Source organism: Camelus dromedarius, chromosome 11 (assembly GCF_036321535.1).
Source record: "Camelus dromedarius isolate mCamDro1 chromosome 11, mCamDro1.pat, whole genome shotgun sequence".
NCBI lineage: Eukaryota > Metazoa > Chordata > Mammalia > Artiodactyla > Camelidae > Camelus > Camelus dromedarius.
Window position 1 is genome coordinate 47388670 of NC_087446.1, and position 18009 is coordinate 47406678.

Genomic DNA, 18009 nt, shown 5'->3' on the forward strand with positions numbered 1-18009 from the left:
CTTTCTGAGCTCACGTCCCTCCTCATCTGGGAAACTCCTTTTCGGCCATCACCTGCAGCTGCCCCTTGTTTTTGCTCCCAAGGTGTCTTGGGCATTCTGAGTGCAATAAACACTCCAGTTGGGATTTACTTGTGATCTACCTGTGATCTGCAAGGAAAGAAAGGCTATTTCTGCCCTAGCACTGAGCACAGCAATAGTAGGCTTTCATTATGTGGAAATTAATGAACTAACATAAGGCAGTTAAGTCATTTCTATTTTATTAAAATTAGAGAAATTATCAAAAAAAAAAAAAGAGCAGAACTGATCAGAATTAAATTTTAATTATATCCAGATGTGTGCTGCCTACTTAGCTAAAACATCTAGCAACTCTGTCTACAAGTTGGGTCATGTCAATGTAATTTCCTCAGCAGTGACTTCCTCTCTGCCTTCTCAGCTTCTACTGGGGGTGTTACAGCCTAGGATCTGCTCTTACTTTAAAAGAAGCATAGGCCTCACCTCAGTACCCATCCCACTTTCAAGTTTGTACAACCTTGGAAATCCAGAGGGGGTAAGACATAGTCAGAACAGTGTGATCATCCTGGCTCATCTTGAATGATATCCTAAATCTCAGTTGTTACCGTGCAAATGCCCTTCTGTCTGGGCCTGGCCTGGTACCATTTCCTTCCTGGGTCCAGTAAAGAGTTCTTTGGAATGTGGCTTGCAGAGTCCACAGAAAAGTGAAAATCTATTCTTTGACAAATGGATCAGGTCAGAAAAAGAACTTTTTAGTAATTGCAATAAAAGAGCCACCAACTATGAGGTATTTATAAAAGCAATGCACTCTCTGTTCCTTTAATTGTTATAATAACACAGTAAGGTAAATGTTACTATCCCCATTTTTCTAATGAAGTAACTGAGCATTAGAGAGTTTAAGTAACTTGTCCTGAATCACATTACTGTTAAGGTGAGGAGCCAGGGTTCAAGTGACTGAGCTCTAACTCAATGTGCACGTATGCTCTTAATCTCTGTGCTATGTCCAGAGGAGATGAATTCTATGTGGCAATTTTTAACAGGAACCTGATGCTGAGAAATGACATGACACAACAGAAGAAAAATGAAGACACTCAGAAATACATAGGTCGTTCTATAAGTAATTCTTTATTGCAGAATAAGTAGCAAATGCCAGATAGGAAGTGAGATTTCCAGCACCCAACTCCGATCTACATTTTGTTGACTATATAAAAAAACCTGTCACAGCCTCTACCATTATTTAATCAAGCAGCACCCAAATGATCGTTGAAGAAATTAATAAACTCAGATGACTTTCTTTTAATTATTTAGACTCCATCTGTACAAATGGAAATTTCATCGGATTTAGTTAAAGTTAAAATACTTAAAAGAACCAGTTATATGGTCAAATTAAACAATCATCTAATTATGGTCCTCTACAGGACAGCTGTGTTTTTCTGGTCCAAGATTATATTCTAAACATATTTTCAACTTAAAATAGGTCAAAATCACTACAGAGAGTAAGAAAGATTTTAAGTAACACTTGAAATCTCACAATTGCATTAGGAGAATTCTCACAAGAGGAAAAAAAGTGACATTTTGGTGTGTAGCTAATGTCTCTTGGTGAATTCTATTTCCTTTTTGACCTGTATTATAAAATAACCTCTGGCTAACAAGCAAAGTCATTCTCAAAATATGGACTATCAACGAAAGACCGTGTTTGTTCATATTTACAATCTGAGTGTTTTACTGGATGTTGGTTAAATGGGATGCTGCTTGACTTTGAGTCTACAAACAAATAGGGATTTAATAGGGAAACTAATTCCTTGTACTGAGTTTTCTCAGGAACGATCTTTCTCAGACATGTATAGAAAAAGAAAGATTGTGGATGCAATTATAGCAGAAGGGGTCTCCAGAGTAGAATATAGTGGTACAATGAAAAAACGTTTTGACCATTAGTTCTGCTTGTGTAACAAAAATTTACTGGCACCAAACGTGTGTTAGGTAGGACTTGGTCCCTGGAAGTTTGAAAATAAATAAGAACATTATCTCTGTTTTTGAGGAACCCTAAACTCACAGAAAAATGAGCCAGATGAAAAACTGATTTGCAGCACAGTGTAGTAAGTGTTGTAGAAGCAAGCAATGAGGGGGAAGTAATTAAATCCCTACATAATTATTTGAAAGCATGATACTTTCAATGGCTCTTATAAAATCAATGAAGATTTCCCAGGCATAGAAGGGGGTAAAAGAGCATTTCAGTTTGGAAACAAATGTTGACTCTGAGAATCATTGAAATGGCATCTTACTCAGTGACTCTGTAATACGGGATTCAAAAAAAAAAAAAAAAAAACAGTGAGGTAGAGATGGTTGGAATATAGGTTATATACAGACTGTGAACAGGGTGCTGACTGAATTTGTGGTTTTGGTTATTTTCTTTTTCTCCTTTTTATTTATTTATTTATTTTTTACTTTTTCTTGTGTTTAAGTAAATGGTGATGAGGTCCTGAACCACTATGTCAGGGGCAGTAGAGAGAGTGGAGCAGGGAGATTCTGGAGCTGAGTTGAAGACTGAATCCTTGTGCTTGGTGACCAAGTTGACGTATTGCAAGGGAGGGAAAAAGTACTTTGAACATGACTCTATGTATTCTATTCTGAGTAATTAAGTGCATGGCAACATCATTAACTGAGCTAAGTAACTCAGAAGGAGGGGGATATTTTATAAGAATAATAATGGAACCGAGAGTATAACGGGAGAGAGAGGTGGTGCTGTGACAAACTTTGAAGAACCTAATATGGAAAAACTAAGTAAAAAAAAAAAAAGAGATAGGACAGTCTAGTTGAAATAAATGTCAAAGCAAATCATTGGTCTGAAACTTCTTTCTAGATTTTGTAATATCTCTCTCAATATCTTGAAAATTAATTATGTGATTTCAAACACATTAGTGTATCATTATCAATTAACATCTGAATGTCTCTCTGTAGAAAATACACTTTCAAGAGACAGAAAGGCACAAGGCACAAGTCTTGTGGAAGGAGAGTCAATAATTACTCCAAAATTTTTGTAGTGGAATGACTGGAAGACTGGTACTGCTAGCAGAAGTACAGATATTGAAATTTCCATTCACTGTGTGTGAATTTGACTTGTTCAGTATAAACAGAATGGTTTCTTAAAGCATTTCCCAGAAATCCTGCTGGTTAGCAAGGAGTAACTACTATGTTGATTTTTAAAATAAACTCCTTATGGAAGTGATGGAGGTTAACCTTCTGCAAGAAGATTGCAAGATAGCACTTTTTGGAACCTAAAAAGAATTTGGAAAGAACTTAAAATATCTGAGTTTAGCACCGTGAAAACATGACTAAGAATGAGCATTCTGGAAAGAAAAGAAATTCTGAAAAATATATAAACATTCATAAATATAGGAAAAATTCCATGCAGACACCATCTAAAGTGATTGGAATTATTTTCTATTTTCTACTGAACAAGCACAAACTCTTAGAAATCCTTTAGAGTAACCAGTGTTGAGTTCAGCCAGTAACTCCTTATACATTTCAGACTCATGGTAAAACATCTGAGAAACAGTTTCTCCCGTGGAAGTACAAAACGAAGATTCAGTTGGTTATGATCCTCTTAATAGTTGTGAAGACTCAATGAATTCGGACAGTTTCTTATAAGGACTTCCTGTGCATATGGAAAACCAGAGAGGCACAAATTAATCCTTGTGGATAGATGGATGACACTGAATCCTGCAGTGAGGCCCCAAGATCTGACAAACAAATGAGTTCAGGATCATATTAGGAAGGAAAATTTTAAATAGCAAAATACCACCTCGATCAGGTGAGTTGCTCCTTTGTCATAGCCCCAAAGCCAAGATGAATCAAGAAAGATCAAATGGGACTTTTGCCCTGGTTTGATCCTAGGAAAGCTTCCAAGGTATTTATGACTCTGACCAACCGCATGAAAACCAGTGGGGGACTAGGATTCCTGGCTGGTGTAGCTGTGGGAGCATATAGGTACTGGTTTAATAATTTCCAACTCTCAGCCCATTACATTCTGGAAGGCTGGACCACTGCATTATCTAGCCATATTAAGAAGCATTCACGGAGCATCTTTGTGGTGGAGAAAATGGCACTGGGCTTAGAATCAGGTTTCAATTCAATACCCAGTTTTGCTTTGTACTCAGTGGGCAAATCGAAGCCTTCAGCCTTTCATATGTAAATGAGACTAATGAGACACACTTCCTCTAGGTATTGTAAGAATTAAGCAAAATAACATGTTACAAAAGTTCCCTGGACAGAGTAGGCACTTAGTAAATCAAAAATAAAGAAGTAAATCAAAACAATCCAGTTAGCAAATATTTGTTGATGACATGTTATGGGCCAGACTGAACAGAAAACTTGTGAATAAGTGAAATAATGTTAAAGAATTTTTTATTATTTTTACATCATCACTATCTGTATATTTAAATTTTGGAGTTTTCCTCATGGGTAGGTGAAGATTTGATTTTAAAAAAAAAAAGCAGAGGTAACATTTAAATTGAAATTAACCTGCATTTGTACTTTGATAAAACCTGACGTGTGAATTGGAAACCACCCCCAGGTAGGCCAGCCACATGAATGACAGCTGCTAATTGGGATCCCACAGAAGAGCCACGTGAAATTGGATACAGTTTCCACTTTGGGGTTCACGGTCCAGTTGACAAGAGGCTTTTCTGGGTCACCCCCATAGCACTCATCTCTTGAAAAGTCTGCTATTCTAAGTAAATTTAAAAGGCAAGATACCTATTCTTTCCTAGAACTGGAGGGTGATTTGTCCCACAAATATTGGTACTAGAAATAGGCAGGCAAATATGTGCCTGGTAAAAACACGTCATCTTTCCTATAATTTTAGGGCTGCCTATACTAACAGACCCTCTATGATTATATAGTGATAACATCCAGGCTCATGATAGACTGAGCCATTTTGGTTCCATGATCTCACCTACAAACAAACCTTGTGCCTGCCATGACCTTGAGCATGGGTATTAAAATCAGCAAAAGATCCTTTACTCAAATTTATGTAAAAAAAGAACGGAGGAAAATTCAGTGGACTTTGTGGGAAGACATCCCTGCTGGCTTCCCTTTATTTGGATTTCTTTTAATTACATACACTTATACGTTGAAGGAAAATTGACTGTCATGACCAATTACTTTTACTCTGACTCTTCTTTGTCAATAGTACAAAACACCTGATGGTCTCCTAAAAACATAAAGAGGCAAAGCTATAGAACAAGCAAGTGTGTCTTGCTTAGGAGGCAGGGGGAGACAGAGGGAACAGTCCTTCTTCATCTCTAAGTGTCTGTAGCTTCTGAAGATGTCCAGGACATCTTAGTCATAGACATGCTCAACAGGTCCCTCCAGCCTAGCACTAAAGAGGAACCGTTCGCCTGGGCATGGAGCACATGCAAATTTTTAAACTTTTTCTCTGACTCTGCTTACTGTCTGTTTGCCTCAAAAACTGATTGGGGAAAGGCAAGTTTGGGGCAGTGGAGGGGATCATTTAATACTTGTTTTTATGAGTATGGCAAAGTAGAGTGGGCATCTGAAGTCCCTCGCCTCTGTAACTTGCATCAAGGTTGAGAAAAACTGACCCCAGTCATAGTTTGATGTGTTCTGCTAAACCAGGGCTACGCGTGACATATTCTGCCAAACAGCTATTTCCAATGCCAGATGCAGAGGTGATCTACTAAAGAGGCTCTGTTTGTTTGTGAATAAAGAACTGGATTGTTATTTGTTAAAGATTTTGTATAAGTTGAGGAAAAAATTAAATCCATGAAATCCATTATAAATACGTTGAACGTTTTATTGGGTAGAACCCAAATACTGAGTTCTGTGTCTCTTCTATCTCATCCCATACTCAGCATATTCTCACTAAGTGTTCACTGAATAAGAATTTTCTTAAATGAACATACTAAGTTTCAGATTTCAAATTCACCATTATCAGATGGCTTTTCCTCTGTATTTTTTACTTTTTTTTTCATTAAATTATCCCAGATGCCCTCCTATGGAAATATTGCACTCTCCACTTTACAGATAAGGGAATGGAGGCTCTGAGAGATTAAGTACCTTGTAAGAGATCATCACGCACTCAGGTGAGGGCAACAGGATTCAAGCAGAATTCTTTCTAATGCCAAGGCTCGTGCTTTTGCGAAAATCTGACCTTCCATTTCTAAAGAAACAAGTAAATCAGTTTAAAAGTCTTCAGAATCATAGTCTCATCTGGACCCAAAATTATGTGAAAATTAGGTTATTTAGCGTGTGCTTGTTGGCCAATAGAAGAAATTAGAGTAGTTAGAAGTTGCTTCTACATTTCCCAGCAAATGATTGATCATCACTCTATTGGAAATGCTTGCTCCTTGCTCCTTTCTCCAGGAAGAAATGCCTTCTTGCAAGCTAGCATTTCCTGACAGGGGAAGGGCCAGAGTCAACGGTAGGGAAAGGATACGCCTGCCAGGATAAGCTGCCAGCAACCCATGCATTGCTGCCAAAAAGCGAAAAAAACAAAAAACCCCTACTTTGCTTGACATATGGGTTCATAATTGCCAAACAAGTAGAAGCAGCAAGATTAGTGGGTTTCACCAGTTTGAAAAAAACCATCATAGCCACTATCACTTATATGATCAAGCTTTTAATGTGCATTTATAAACAAATATCAACTTTGATTATCATAAATCAGGGGAAATATAACAAATATCTTTGCAAATTTTATGGCTCAATGCTTGATATTCTTAAATACAGTATGGTTTGCTTAGAATCATAGACTCATGGCCATGCTAGGAACCTAACGACTTATAACTTTGAACCCTATTATTTTACAGAAGGAAAATCCACAGCCTTGACAAGTAAAATGGCCAAGGATCACACCAGCCTCAGAGCCATATTTTGAGTCCAAATATTCTCTTTTGCCCAAAGTTAGACAGCTTAGCTATTGGCACAACTTGCAAGTAGGTCTTAAGTTGTCTTTTTTTCTTCTTCACATAGGTTAGTATTTTGCTCTTTCAAAGAGGCGTAGGAGATAAAATTATCAAGTGCAAAATAAACAGGCTGATACACAGAGACACTATAATAAAATAATACCCAAAGGCAAAAAAACATAGAAAAAGTTTACTGTATCTCAAAGATAAAATCCATTTTATTTTCTGATTTCTCTTTTGTTTTCTTTTCCAGAAACATTTAAACCCAACTGGGGTAAATATTCATTACTTCTTTTTGTCAAAAGGAGGTAGTTAGGCTTACAATAATTGATTTAAAATGGAAAACTGTCTCAGCATTTTCCCACCTTGTGCTCTGCAGCCAGAAAAGGGACAGGGCTTAAAGTGGAAGAATTATCATGTTGTAAGTTTACGGTTCAAGTACTCATGATATGCATGGCTTGGTGTTAGTCAACATGGCTGAAAATACGATTTGGGCGTAGTCCCTGTCCTGAAGTTGTCCACAGTCTAGAGATATTAACAACTGTGAACACAGAAAGTGACACCACAAGGAAACATTCCCAATATTATAGCGAGCATTAGCAATTTGTATTGGACCATGATGTCCAAACTTAAGCGTCAGAAAAAAGATTTGTATTGAAAACTCACTAGAGTGACTCCCTACTGACCATAATACTTTCAGAGATTGTTAAGCACTGCTTAACTTTTAATTAAGTTTTTCTTTTCAATATGTAACTCCCTTTAGCAGGAATCCTTCTTGAAGGAAAAAGAAATCTGAGCAGTTTAGGTTTTAAAAAATCAAGAAATTTAACGGAAGGAATTTAACTCTCTAAATTGGCTTTACATTTGTTCTGATAGGGAAAGGTTATTCACCACACTGATGGTTTATGTTTGAAATTCAGTAGATATGTGAAAAGCAAAATGTATGTTTACTACATACAATGTAAGTACTGAATACTTGACAGCAGTATTATGATACACATTTCGTTCGACAGAAAAACCAATATATGTTGAAAACCCCTCAAGAATGTAAGGATCCCACATTTAAAATGACTTTAAATAGTAATTCAAGCCGGTCTCTAATTTGTGTTTGGAATGTGGAAGAGAATTGAAGATAAAGACCACAATTACATAAGCTTGAGCCATTAGAGGAATTAAATAGAACACACATAAACATGAAGCGTTTATTTTAAATAAATCAAATATCCCAATGTTGAAGCCACAAATTATGAAATTGTGTTTGGTTTTCGTGCTAACACCAAAACTTCAAAATGGCATCCACAATTCACTAACCTTCTTCCTGCGGCCACAGTTTGTCTGAGCCAAGCCACACATTCAGGCGAGTCCGTGAACGTGTACCCATCACTGATGCAATCTGTGGTCCAAGGACAGAGCGTTGCAGATACCCTAAACTCATTCTCAGACAAAGGTCTTCAGGAAAGATCATCTCAGTCAGGTCAGACACAGAGAACGAGTGCTTTTCTGTGCGATTGAGGTTTATTATCGGTCATCTTACTGAATAAAATAATGTATGGGCTGTGACATGTTTTTTAAACATCTATGTAGAAAAATAGAAGGAGAAATACTACAAGGATAAAGATGCTTTCAAACAGCTTAGGTTCTGTGCTTTCCGGTGCGTCATTTTCCGCCTCTGCCCTTGCCCTGACACGTTAAGTGCAGGACGCAGTGTCCTGATGCTTTTCTAGAAGGGATCCCTTTCCAAAGCTCTCTGCAGAAAGTGGCAGAGGGACAGAGCGAGCGTGGGCATCACAGCCAAGCCAGTCTGAGCTCTAGTCCTGGCTCTGCCTGCTACTGGCCATGGGCCTTGAACAAGTCATCTTACCTGAATCTGAGTTATGTAATCTATACGATACTAGACCTTCCATCATAGGCTACTGTATTGATGTCATAATGCACACAAAGGGCCAGAGTGGTGTCTGTCTCAGCTGTAGAACAGTAAGTAGGATCCATCACAGTCATTGTCATTGTCATCGCTGCAACCGATAACATTATCATGCAGCATCTCTAATAATGAGGATATGAGCAGCTGCTTTAGGGCTGTTTCTATTGCCCTGCTGCTCGGTCCTCACTTTTGGACAGTCACTGTCTTCCTCACTTCTAAGAACCCTTTATCTGTGTCTGATGGTGTTTTCTCTCTTGTATGTTCCATGCAGCACCGCATGCTGCCAACAGGGCGACGGTCGAGATGCCAGCGTGTGGGCAGACCACGAGCATCTCCCACTGCACAGGGAGTATGAATGTACTTCCAGTGACGAGATTCCAGAGAAATTCCTTGAATCTTCCTGAATATAAGAGGAATATTCCAAAGAAAGGGCTGTGTGGGCCACTGTTGATATTGTACATACCAATGATTTAAAGTTTCAAATTTAGAGATCAAACTTCCAAAAATGGACACAAATCTCTTATATTTACAGACTGTTGACTGTAATTTTTAGCCTGTCACTCACTCCAGCAGTGTGTTCATTGAAGACAGTGCCTGATAGTTGTGGCGAGTCAGTCACACTTTTCAGCCCTTTCTCAGGAATTCCAGTGAGGCTGGCTGTGGACCTACAAACTGACCTGACCCCCAGGAGGAGCCCTTTGAGGTAGCACTCAAGACGTAATTTAAGCCTATAGAATATTACATTACTTTTTATTTTTAATGCACAGCATTTTATTTTTAATATCAGGACAGTTGTTCTTGAGATCAAAATTTCAATAGAAGGTTATTGACTATTATCAAAAATACTTTCTCAAATCATTGGATATAAGCACCTAAATGTTTTAAAACCATCAGGTTATGAATTATGTAAGACCTCCCAGTATACCTATGATGTCATTGCCCTGGTAACATTATTAGTTTTTTTGCTACATCTCTTTATCTTATTTTTAACAGCTTAGTTATGATTTTTTATTTATTTACATGTGTTTCTTCACCTAGTGCCTTCTGATAGGAGTTGGGGACTGCTGGATCATAGGAAAAAACATCAACATTTGTGATCTTACTGTCTTAAATGATTTATATGATCATGTTGTATAAACAGTCCACATGCTATCACACACAAAATCCTTTCTCAAACAGTTTTGTTTTCCTTAAGTCACTTAAGACTAAGAGAAGCTGTTTTTTTTTAAAGGACCCACTTGGTTTTCAGGGTTACATAATATGACCTTCCCCAAAGCAGGGCAACTGGGCCGTCGGGACCGTTTCAGTGAAATAACACACGCCTTTTGGTTTCCACTATAGGTGCATCCCTGCTATCACCATGTCTTCTCGGCTTACTGCTGCCTGCCCTTGGCATCCTTGTCTACTTGGAATTCTGAATGTGGTGTGACGGCTGCTGTCCCCAACCCAGCTCAGAGGACACCCTTCATCCCTGTGATGGCTACAGTTCCTTCCAATCCCTGCGGCTCCGTCCTAAGCCAAATAAATTACACTTTAACAAACCATCTGACTGATTTACAACATACGTTATGACTGAGGCATTCGGGAACCCCTTCATCCAAAAGAATAAACTTTTAAATGGATATAAAATGATTTTTAACTCGTTCCAATATGCCTTATAAACCACTTAACCTGATTCTGTTTCCGTTGCATGATTTAATCCAATGGGACAAGCTCCAGTGTTCAATCCAATACCATAGGCCGTAGAGTGAAAGTGAAATCACCATATGCAGGTGCTTTAAATCCAATAACAAGTTGTGAAGTATAATAGAGGTTGAAATGTTGATCATATGTGGTAAATGTACTGTCCTCTCTGTTCTGGGTCCTGCGTATTTTTGAATGACCCCTATCATTCATGACGTTTTGAGTTTTCTTGGGGGAAAAAAAATAAGAGTATAACTGAAGCATTTGACATAAATTCCAACATGAAATCATTTTACTGAATGAGTTGAAACATTCTGAGTACTGAAAGCCAAATTCTAGAACTTATCAGTGTTCTTATTTTGGAAGTGAGTAATTTTCTAAATTAAATATTCTACATACTTGATTTTCAGAATCAGTAATATTTTTAAGTTAGTTTTTTAAAAGTAAAATTAACATAGTATATGAAGTCTTTTTCTTTACTTTTGTAATCTACTCTGATGTTATTTTATGCTTTTCTTATCATCAACCTCAAAAATCACAGCTCTTGTAGAGTATCATCATATTGCTGTATTTATTCGTACGTGAAATGACGAATTTTGAAAAGTAGAGTGCTTCCATTTTTTAATTGAGATGTGACAGTCTTTACACAGCTAGGAATGACAGTTAAGTGACTCTCAGAATTATCTAATATTCTAGTGTCTTTGTTTTTTGTGCTTCATTTTTAAGTAAAACCTTTCTTGATTAAAGGTATGGAAACAAGAAATCAACTGTAGGTTGGAAAAACTACAGTATTCCTTATTTTTTTAAATTTAGTTTTAAACTCATTTCCCACTTCAATGCAATACCGAAAACTGGCTAAAAATACCAAATCAATATGTTGCTAAGGGTACTTTGAAGAGGATGCAAAACTGGAAGGCCGGGAGGAGACAAATAATGTGTCTGTCCATTGGCGTCTCCCACGTGTTGGTGCTTTAGGTTTTTATAAGTCGTGAAAAGGAAGATGCACATTTCTTCATTCTCCATGGTGTGCACGGAAATGTGAGTGTGGATGTGAAAGAAATCGAGTCATAAAGGGTTAGCTGGCTTATGAAATAGTGCAATGTCGGATGCTTCAAGAGGTATAATCCTATTTTATTAGCACAACCTTGCTAGCTAATTAGAGATAGAGTTTATCTTTTTAGAAAGGAGACCTTATAGGTTCATAAAAAAAATATTTACAGGAAGCAAAATAGATCTATTACTATTTTACCCCCCTTTCTTTAATTTGTATAATTTTTGTACAATATATCTATGTGTAAATGTTTAGAGCTTTCATTATGGAAATACCAATAAATATTTCATTGGTTTACATTTAACTCTTTGTTATAAAATGAAACTTTTTAAAAATAAGTGAAAGGAATGACTCCCCAGTGAAAGTACGTCAACAGTCTTAAGAGCGTTAGATTTCATAAATAGTAAATTATTTGAAAAAAAAAAAAAGAAACAAAATCTCTTCATACTTGAGGGAAATGAATACTCCATAAGCCTTCTGTACAAATGTTTGTGTTTTCATTGTTACACTTTGGGGTTTTCCTTTTGCAATGTGACCCACGTTGGGCGTTTTTATATAATCAACAAACAACTAAATCTTTTGCCAAATGCATGCTTGCCTTTTATTTTCTAATGTACGGTAATACAGAGCAAAACTGGTTAGAGTCTGCATGAAATGGTTTTGAAAGTAAGGGAAAAAAACAGACTTTGGAGGTTGTTTGTTTCATTTTAAATTTGTGACAGAGATAAGGTAGATTAAAATCTCTCAGACCTTGGTAACTCAAGCTTTTCATTTCCTCATACCATTGTACAAATTTGACTGGGACCATCAGTTTTAAACTGTTGTCAAACTAACTAATGTATCATCCGCTTTAAGACGCAAGATTCTTAATTAAACTTTATATAGATAGAGACACATCTGTTGTTTCTTTGTATTTCAGGAAAGGTGATAGTAGTTTTCTTTGATACTGATAAATATTGAATTGATTTTTTTAGTTATTTTTTATCATTTTTTCAATGGAGTAGCATAGGACTGTGCTTTGTCCTTTTTATGAATGAAAACAAATTATAAAGAAATAAATGTCTTACTGTTACCCAAGAAGTAACAACTGTCCTTTCAATTTACCTAAGGTTGAAAACTCATTTTTAGACGGTTTTCACTGAAAGTGTAATAAAATGCAATAAATATTACATGTTAAAAAACCGTTCAATGTTTGAAGGGTTCTACAAAAAGTATACACACGAACACAAAGACACACACACAAACACAGAAGCATTATTATAACGAAATAAGATCCTCTGGGAGACGACTTCAACTTAGGAAGATGTTAGTGGATATCACTCAGTCTAATGCTAAACACTAAAGCAAGCTGCTAGATGCTAAAAAAAATAAGAGACTAATTGAATCCTGAATGAGGTGATACTCTTAACAGAGGAATTTGCCTAGTAGCCTGACTCTACAGACAGGAATCTGGTGCAGGTAAAGTCTTCACCGTGCCCTGAGCTTGACTGAACCTCAAATTCTGAATCCCAGGACTTCCCGTGTTCTGCTTTCCAATCCTTGCCTGTGCTCACTGTGACTTCTCATTGGCATTCTGACCTCCCTTCCTGTTTCATGAAGCTTGCTTCCACCCTAAATCGTGCTTTCCCCTTTGGACCCTGCCTCTGCTTCTTGACCCTAAGTATTATATTACTTCCATTCTAATATTTTGCTTTTGGTATTTGACCTCGGATTGACCTCAGCTCTAATTCCCCAGGCTTTGGGAGATCAAAGCTTCTTTCTGTGCGAGCATTTTCCATATTAGCTGTTCTCCAACTCGGTTGTCCATCAGGATGACCTGAAGAATTTGGGAAAAAAAATCAAATAGATTTCCTAGGCACCAGTTCAGGCTTACCAAATCAATCTGGACAGTGAGACATAGCAATCTATTTTTTTTAGGTAGATTAACTGATATTTTTGGCTGAATCAACAATAATAAATATCGTGTAGACATTAAATATCTCTTAAGAAAAAAATCCATTCTCTTGGCTTGTCTAAAATGCTAATTTACTTGTGACTAACTTGCTCAGTTATTACCCATAGGCTGTACATCTTAAGTCTCAAAATGCTATACATTCTTTGTCTCCTAAAAATATCCCCTAATTTGTATCTCAAGTCCAAGCAGCAGACTGAGATGCACTTTAGAAGATTTCTTCTCTGAAGGAATGTGGATTTTCCTTATTTTTTTCTTTCATGTAACTTGGAAAGTTAATTAAATTTTAATACCTAACTTCCTGAGTCTCTAATCTTCTGGAGATTGCTAATAAAAAGATTGATGAAAGGTGGCCCCCTCCTCCCCAACTTGAACATTTTTTTTTTCCACAATGGTAACATGGTGATTTTGGATGAGTTTATTTTAAAAGTGGTTGATGGGGAGGCCAAAGATAGATCTCTACATTGTTTATCATATTTTAAAAACAGGTTTCACCTTTTAGTTAGCAGTAATACATTTGACACCTGGGGAAATACATATCAGTATTCACGAGGCTGTTACTACTTGGCTCTAGAATTCAATCAAACCCATCCTAAGGCAAAACTGTAAAGTGAAGGAACTCAGTCTTCATGTATCCTGTTTCCTCAGTTAGGCTCTTTTCTTGGATGGAAGCTGCCTTAAAGGCAATGCCCTGTAACTTCGTACCTTCCTGTGTTAGTTTCCAAGGGCTGCCACAACAAATGACCATAAACTAAGCGAATTCAAGCAGAAATCTAGCTCTCCCAGTTCTGGAAGCTGGAAGTCCAAAATCAAGGTGTCAGCAAAGTCAGATCCACATGGAGCCTCTGAGGGCGAGTCTGTTCCATGCCTCTTTTGTAGCTTCTTACGGTTGCAGGCAATTCCTGGCGTTTCTTGGTTTGCAGGTGCCTGTCTCCAATCTGTGCTTCTGTGGCCATGTGACATCCCCTTCCTTCGTGTCTTTGTGTCCAAATTTCTCTCTTCCCCTAAGAAGACTAGTCATTGGATTAGGTCCCAGCCTAATCCAGAATGACATCATCTTAACTTGATTATTTCTACAAAGACCCTATTTCCAAATAAGATTATATTCCTAAATTCCAGTTGGATGGAAATCTTGGTAGAATACTATTCAACCCAGTATGTGTCTCTTTTCCTCTTTTTTAAAACCTGTATATGCTCCAATCACACCAAAGAGGACATGATTGAAAAGCTGCTTGAAGCATGACTTCATAAAGCATTTATGCTGGTAACATCCAACAGTATGGGTGAATTTCAACTGCTAAGTGAAAAGAAGCCGGATTCAAAAGGCTGTGTGATTCCATTTATATGACATTCTGAAAAAAAGGCAAAACTTTTTAGGGACAGAGAACAAATCAGTAGTTGTCAAGTGTTAAGAGTAGGAGGAGGGTCTGACTACAAAGGAACAGTGTGAGGGAGCCCCTTGAGGGCGCCGAAACTGGTGGCAGTGACTCAGATCTGTGCACTGGCCAAAACTCATAAAACTGCACAACGAAAGGATGAGTTTTATTGTGAATACATTTTTTTAAACTTTTAAAATGCAATTATGCAAGATCACGGGCATTGGACAGAACTGTGATCATGTTCCACTGGATATTACCTCGTAAGACACCTCATGAGATCTTGGACAAGTCATGTGACATTTGGAGGCTAGTTTCCTTTTCCATGAAACAAGGATAACACTTTTAAATCATTCAGAACTCTTTCAGTTGCAGCTTAAAACTCAAATAAGCTTAAAAAAAAAAGAATTTATTGGCTCCAAAAGTGGGATCGATGAGATAGACTGGATGCATGGGCTTAAATAATGCTCTCAGAGGACTGTCTCTCCATCCATTGACTCTGCTTCTCTCTGTGCACATGAGTTATTCTCAGGCAGACTCTCTCCTTGTGGCAGCAACCACAGGTGCTGACGGTTCCAAGCTTCCGTTCTGCTGGCAGGTGGCCCAGAAGTAACAGAGACTTTTTTCCTGACCTAATGTAGATACCAAATCTCATAAAAAGACTCATATTATCCTCAGGAGGTGAGTGTATTTTATTTAGCCGTCTTGGGCCTCCTGGCTACTCTTCTGGTTAATTGGAAGGTGGCAAGAGCGTCGTAAGAGAAATTCCACCAGGACCACATGGGGTGGAGAAGGGATGACTTCCCCTAAAAGAAATATTAGGTGCTATTAACAGGGGGAGGGTATCGGACTGGCAAAAACATTCTCCACTCCACTTACTCTTCCTAAAATTCTATGATTTAAAAAGACAATAGAGTAAAAATACTTGGCATATAGTAAATTCCTAACAAATTTTAAATTTCCCCTCCTACTGTTACTTTCTACCAGATATGTGCAAGTTCACATTATCGGGCTTCTAAAATTCTTAATTCAGGTCATTTCATAGCTATCTGTTTATTTCCAGCACAGAGCTTAGCATTCACAGTCAACTTAAAGCCACTTCACCATGCAGAGGGAAATAGCTCAGTGGGAGAATGCACGCTTAGTATACATGAGGTCCTGGGTTCAATCCCCAGTACGTCTGTTAAAAACAAAAAAAAAGTCAACTCACCCTTGGTCAGGTAGAGCTGATTTTAGTTGAACTGAATGCAATATCAGAATGTAAAAGAATAGGGAAAAGGGTCTGGTTGGCCCTGAAATCTTCCTTTTACTACATTTTACATGTGTAACATTTCCACTGATGAGGGGTGAGAGAAAGACATTGTCAAGCAATCTTGTCTACATTTTATTCATTGTTCTGGGAAGGAATGATGTGTATATCCAGACATAGTACAAGTGTCCAAGGGACTTCAGAACTTTATTGGAAAATCTTATCCACATAGACAATCATGTCAATTAATCAACGGGAAGAGGCAGGCCATACTAAAGTGTTGAAAACACACACACTATTTTAAGTGAACTATACTAGTTATTTATCGCCACAATGATGTGGCAGAAACACAACTGCAAAGCCTCAGTGGCATATAACAATAAACTTTAATTGCTCACACATCAGGGTCAGCAGTGAATCAGAAATGTGGCTTTGCTGATGTGAACTGGGCTTTCTCGCATGCTTGAGAGCAGGCTGACGATCAGCTGTTAGAGGCTGCCTTTAGCTGGGGCCCTTGGGGCAACGTGGATCTACTCCGTTTTTCTCATCCTTCTCTGGCGGACTCATTCTGGCATGTTCCCATGACAACAGCAGGCATGCAGAGAAGCAAGTAGAAACATGCGTGTACCCTTTCAAGCATTTGTTTCATGTCTGCTAATATCCTATTAACCAAATAAAGTCACATTATGAAACCCTGAGCCAAGGGGCAAGGTAGGTCACCCACGTACGTGGGTGGGCACCTTAAAGTTAAGCAAAGGGTGTGGCCATAAGGAGTCCTGAAGAATTGGAGTCAAAGGAGGCAATCTATCAGAGATACTTACCAAATCCCATTGGATCTAGAAAGCCATTAGGTTTACCATTAAGAAAGAAAAAATACTCCTAACTAAACTAACACAAAATTTGTTTATCATGTAGAATGTTGCTTTATATTCATGGGAAGAGTTATTTATTTGCAAAGATCTTTATGACTTGTGATCCTTATGCACAGACAAAAAGGAAACTATGTACAGTCTAAAAATTTTCCACATTCAAACTGTGACTCTTCTAAATCAATCTTAAACTCTGAGTAATTGATATCTGTATTTTTGCCACAAAATACCACCCTTTGGTGATATTGGTGTATGCATCATTTCTTAGCAGATGCTCCAGTATTTATTCCAAACTACTGGTACTCATTCTACCAATACTTTCTCAGTCTCACCAGACACTAGCAGACTGTTAATATGGCCATTTAAAAAATATGTCCACAAATTCTTTTATAGTTATTGCTTTAAGAGGTGAAAACTAATTCTCCTCCCCTGGAAGTTGTGCTGGGTTTAGGGACTCATTTCTAGTGAATAGAATAAAGCAGAAGTGACTCTGCGGGACTTAGGAAACTAGGTAATAAAAGGCCAATGTTGTTTCCATCTTGCTCTTTCTCTCTTTCTTTCTCTTTCTCTCTCAGACCAATTGTTCTGGGAGATGCTAACTGCCATGTTGTAGAAGTATTCAGGCAGCCCTGTGGAGACACCCACATGGTGAGAAGCTGAGGCCCCCTGCCAACAGCCATGTGAGTGAGTCATCTTACAAGTACATCCCCTAGCCCCAGTCAAGCCTTCAGATGATTGCAACCCTGGCTAAAAGCTTAACTGCTGTCTTACAAAAGACCTTGAGCCAGAGCTCCCCAACTAAATTGCCCTCATGTTTATGACCTTCAGAAACTGGGTGAGATAACAAATATTTGAATGTTTCATGCCATTAAGTATTGGGGGTAATATGTTGTACAGTAACATAGCATAAGATAAAGACTTGCTGACAAGAATTTTAAGCAAATGAAATTGTCTGGTCTGGCTAACAGGAC

General features: G+C 37.8%; 1 protein-coding gene and 1 long non-coding RNA gene across 10 annotated transcripts in view; one reads left to right on the forward strand and one right to left on the reverse strand.

Moving 5' to 3' along the window:
• CNTN1 (contactin 1) overlaps positions 1–12665 on the forward strand; it is a 287326-nt gene extending 274661 nt beyond the window's left edge. For all 5 annotated transcript variants that reach the window (XM_010974876.3, XM_010974883.3, XM_031462744.2 and 2 more), the window contains one exon: positions 10201–12665. In XM_010974876.3, coding sequence (XP_010973178.1) covers positions 10201–10277 — 77 coding nt within the window. In that variant the 3' untranslated portion in view covers positions 10278–12665. The remainder of the gene's footprint in view (positions 1–10200) is intronic.
• Positions 12666–13032: 367 nt separating this feature from the next.
• Positions 13033–18009, reverse strand: part of LOC116156373 (uncharacterized) — a 62884-nt gene continuing 57907 nt past the window's right edge. For 4 of the 5 annotated variants that reach the window (XR_010383218.1, XR_010383215.1, XR_010383214.1 and 1 more), the window contains one exon: positions 13033–15726. This is a non-coding gene — a long non-coding RNA (uncharacterized LOC116156373). Of the gene's footprint in view, positions 15727–16536; positions 16832–18009 lie in introns of those variants that run through there. The other variant, XR_010383217.1, reaches the window with a different exon arrangement.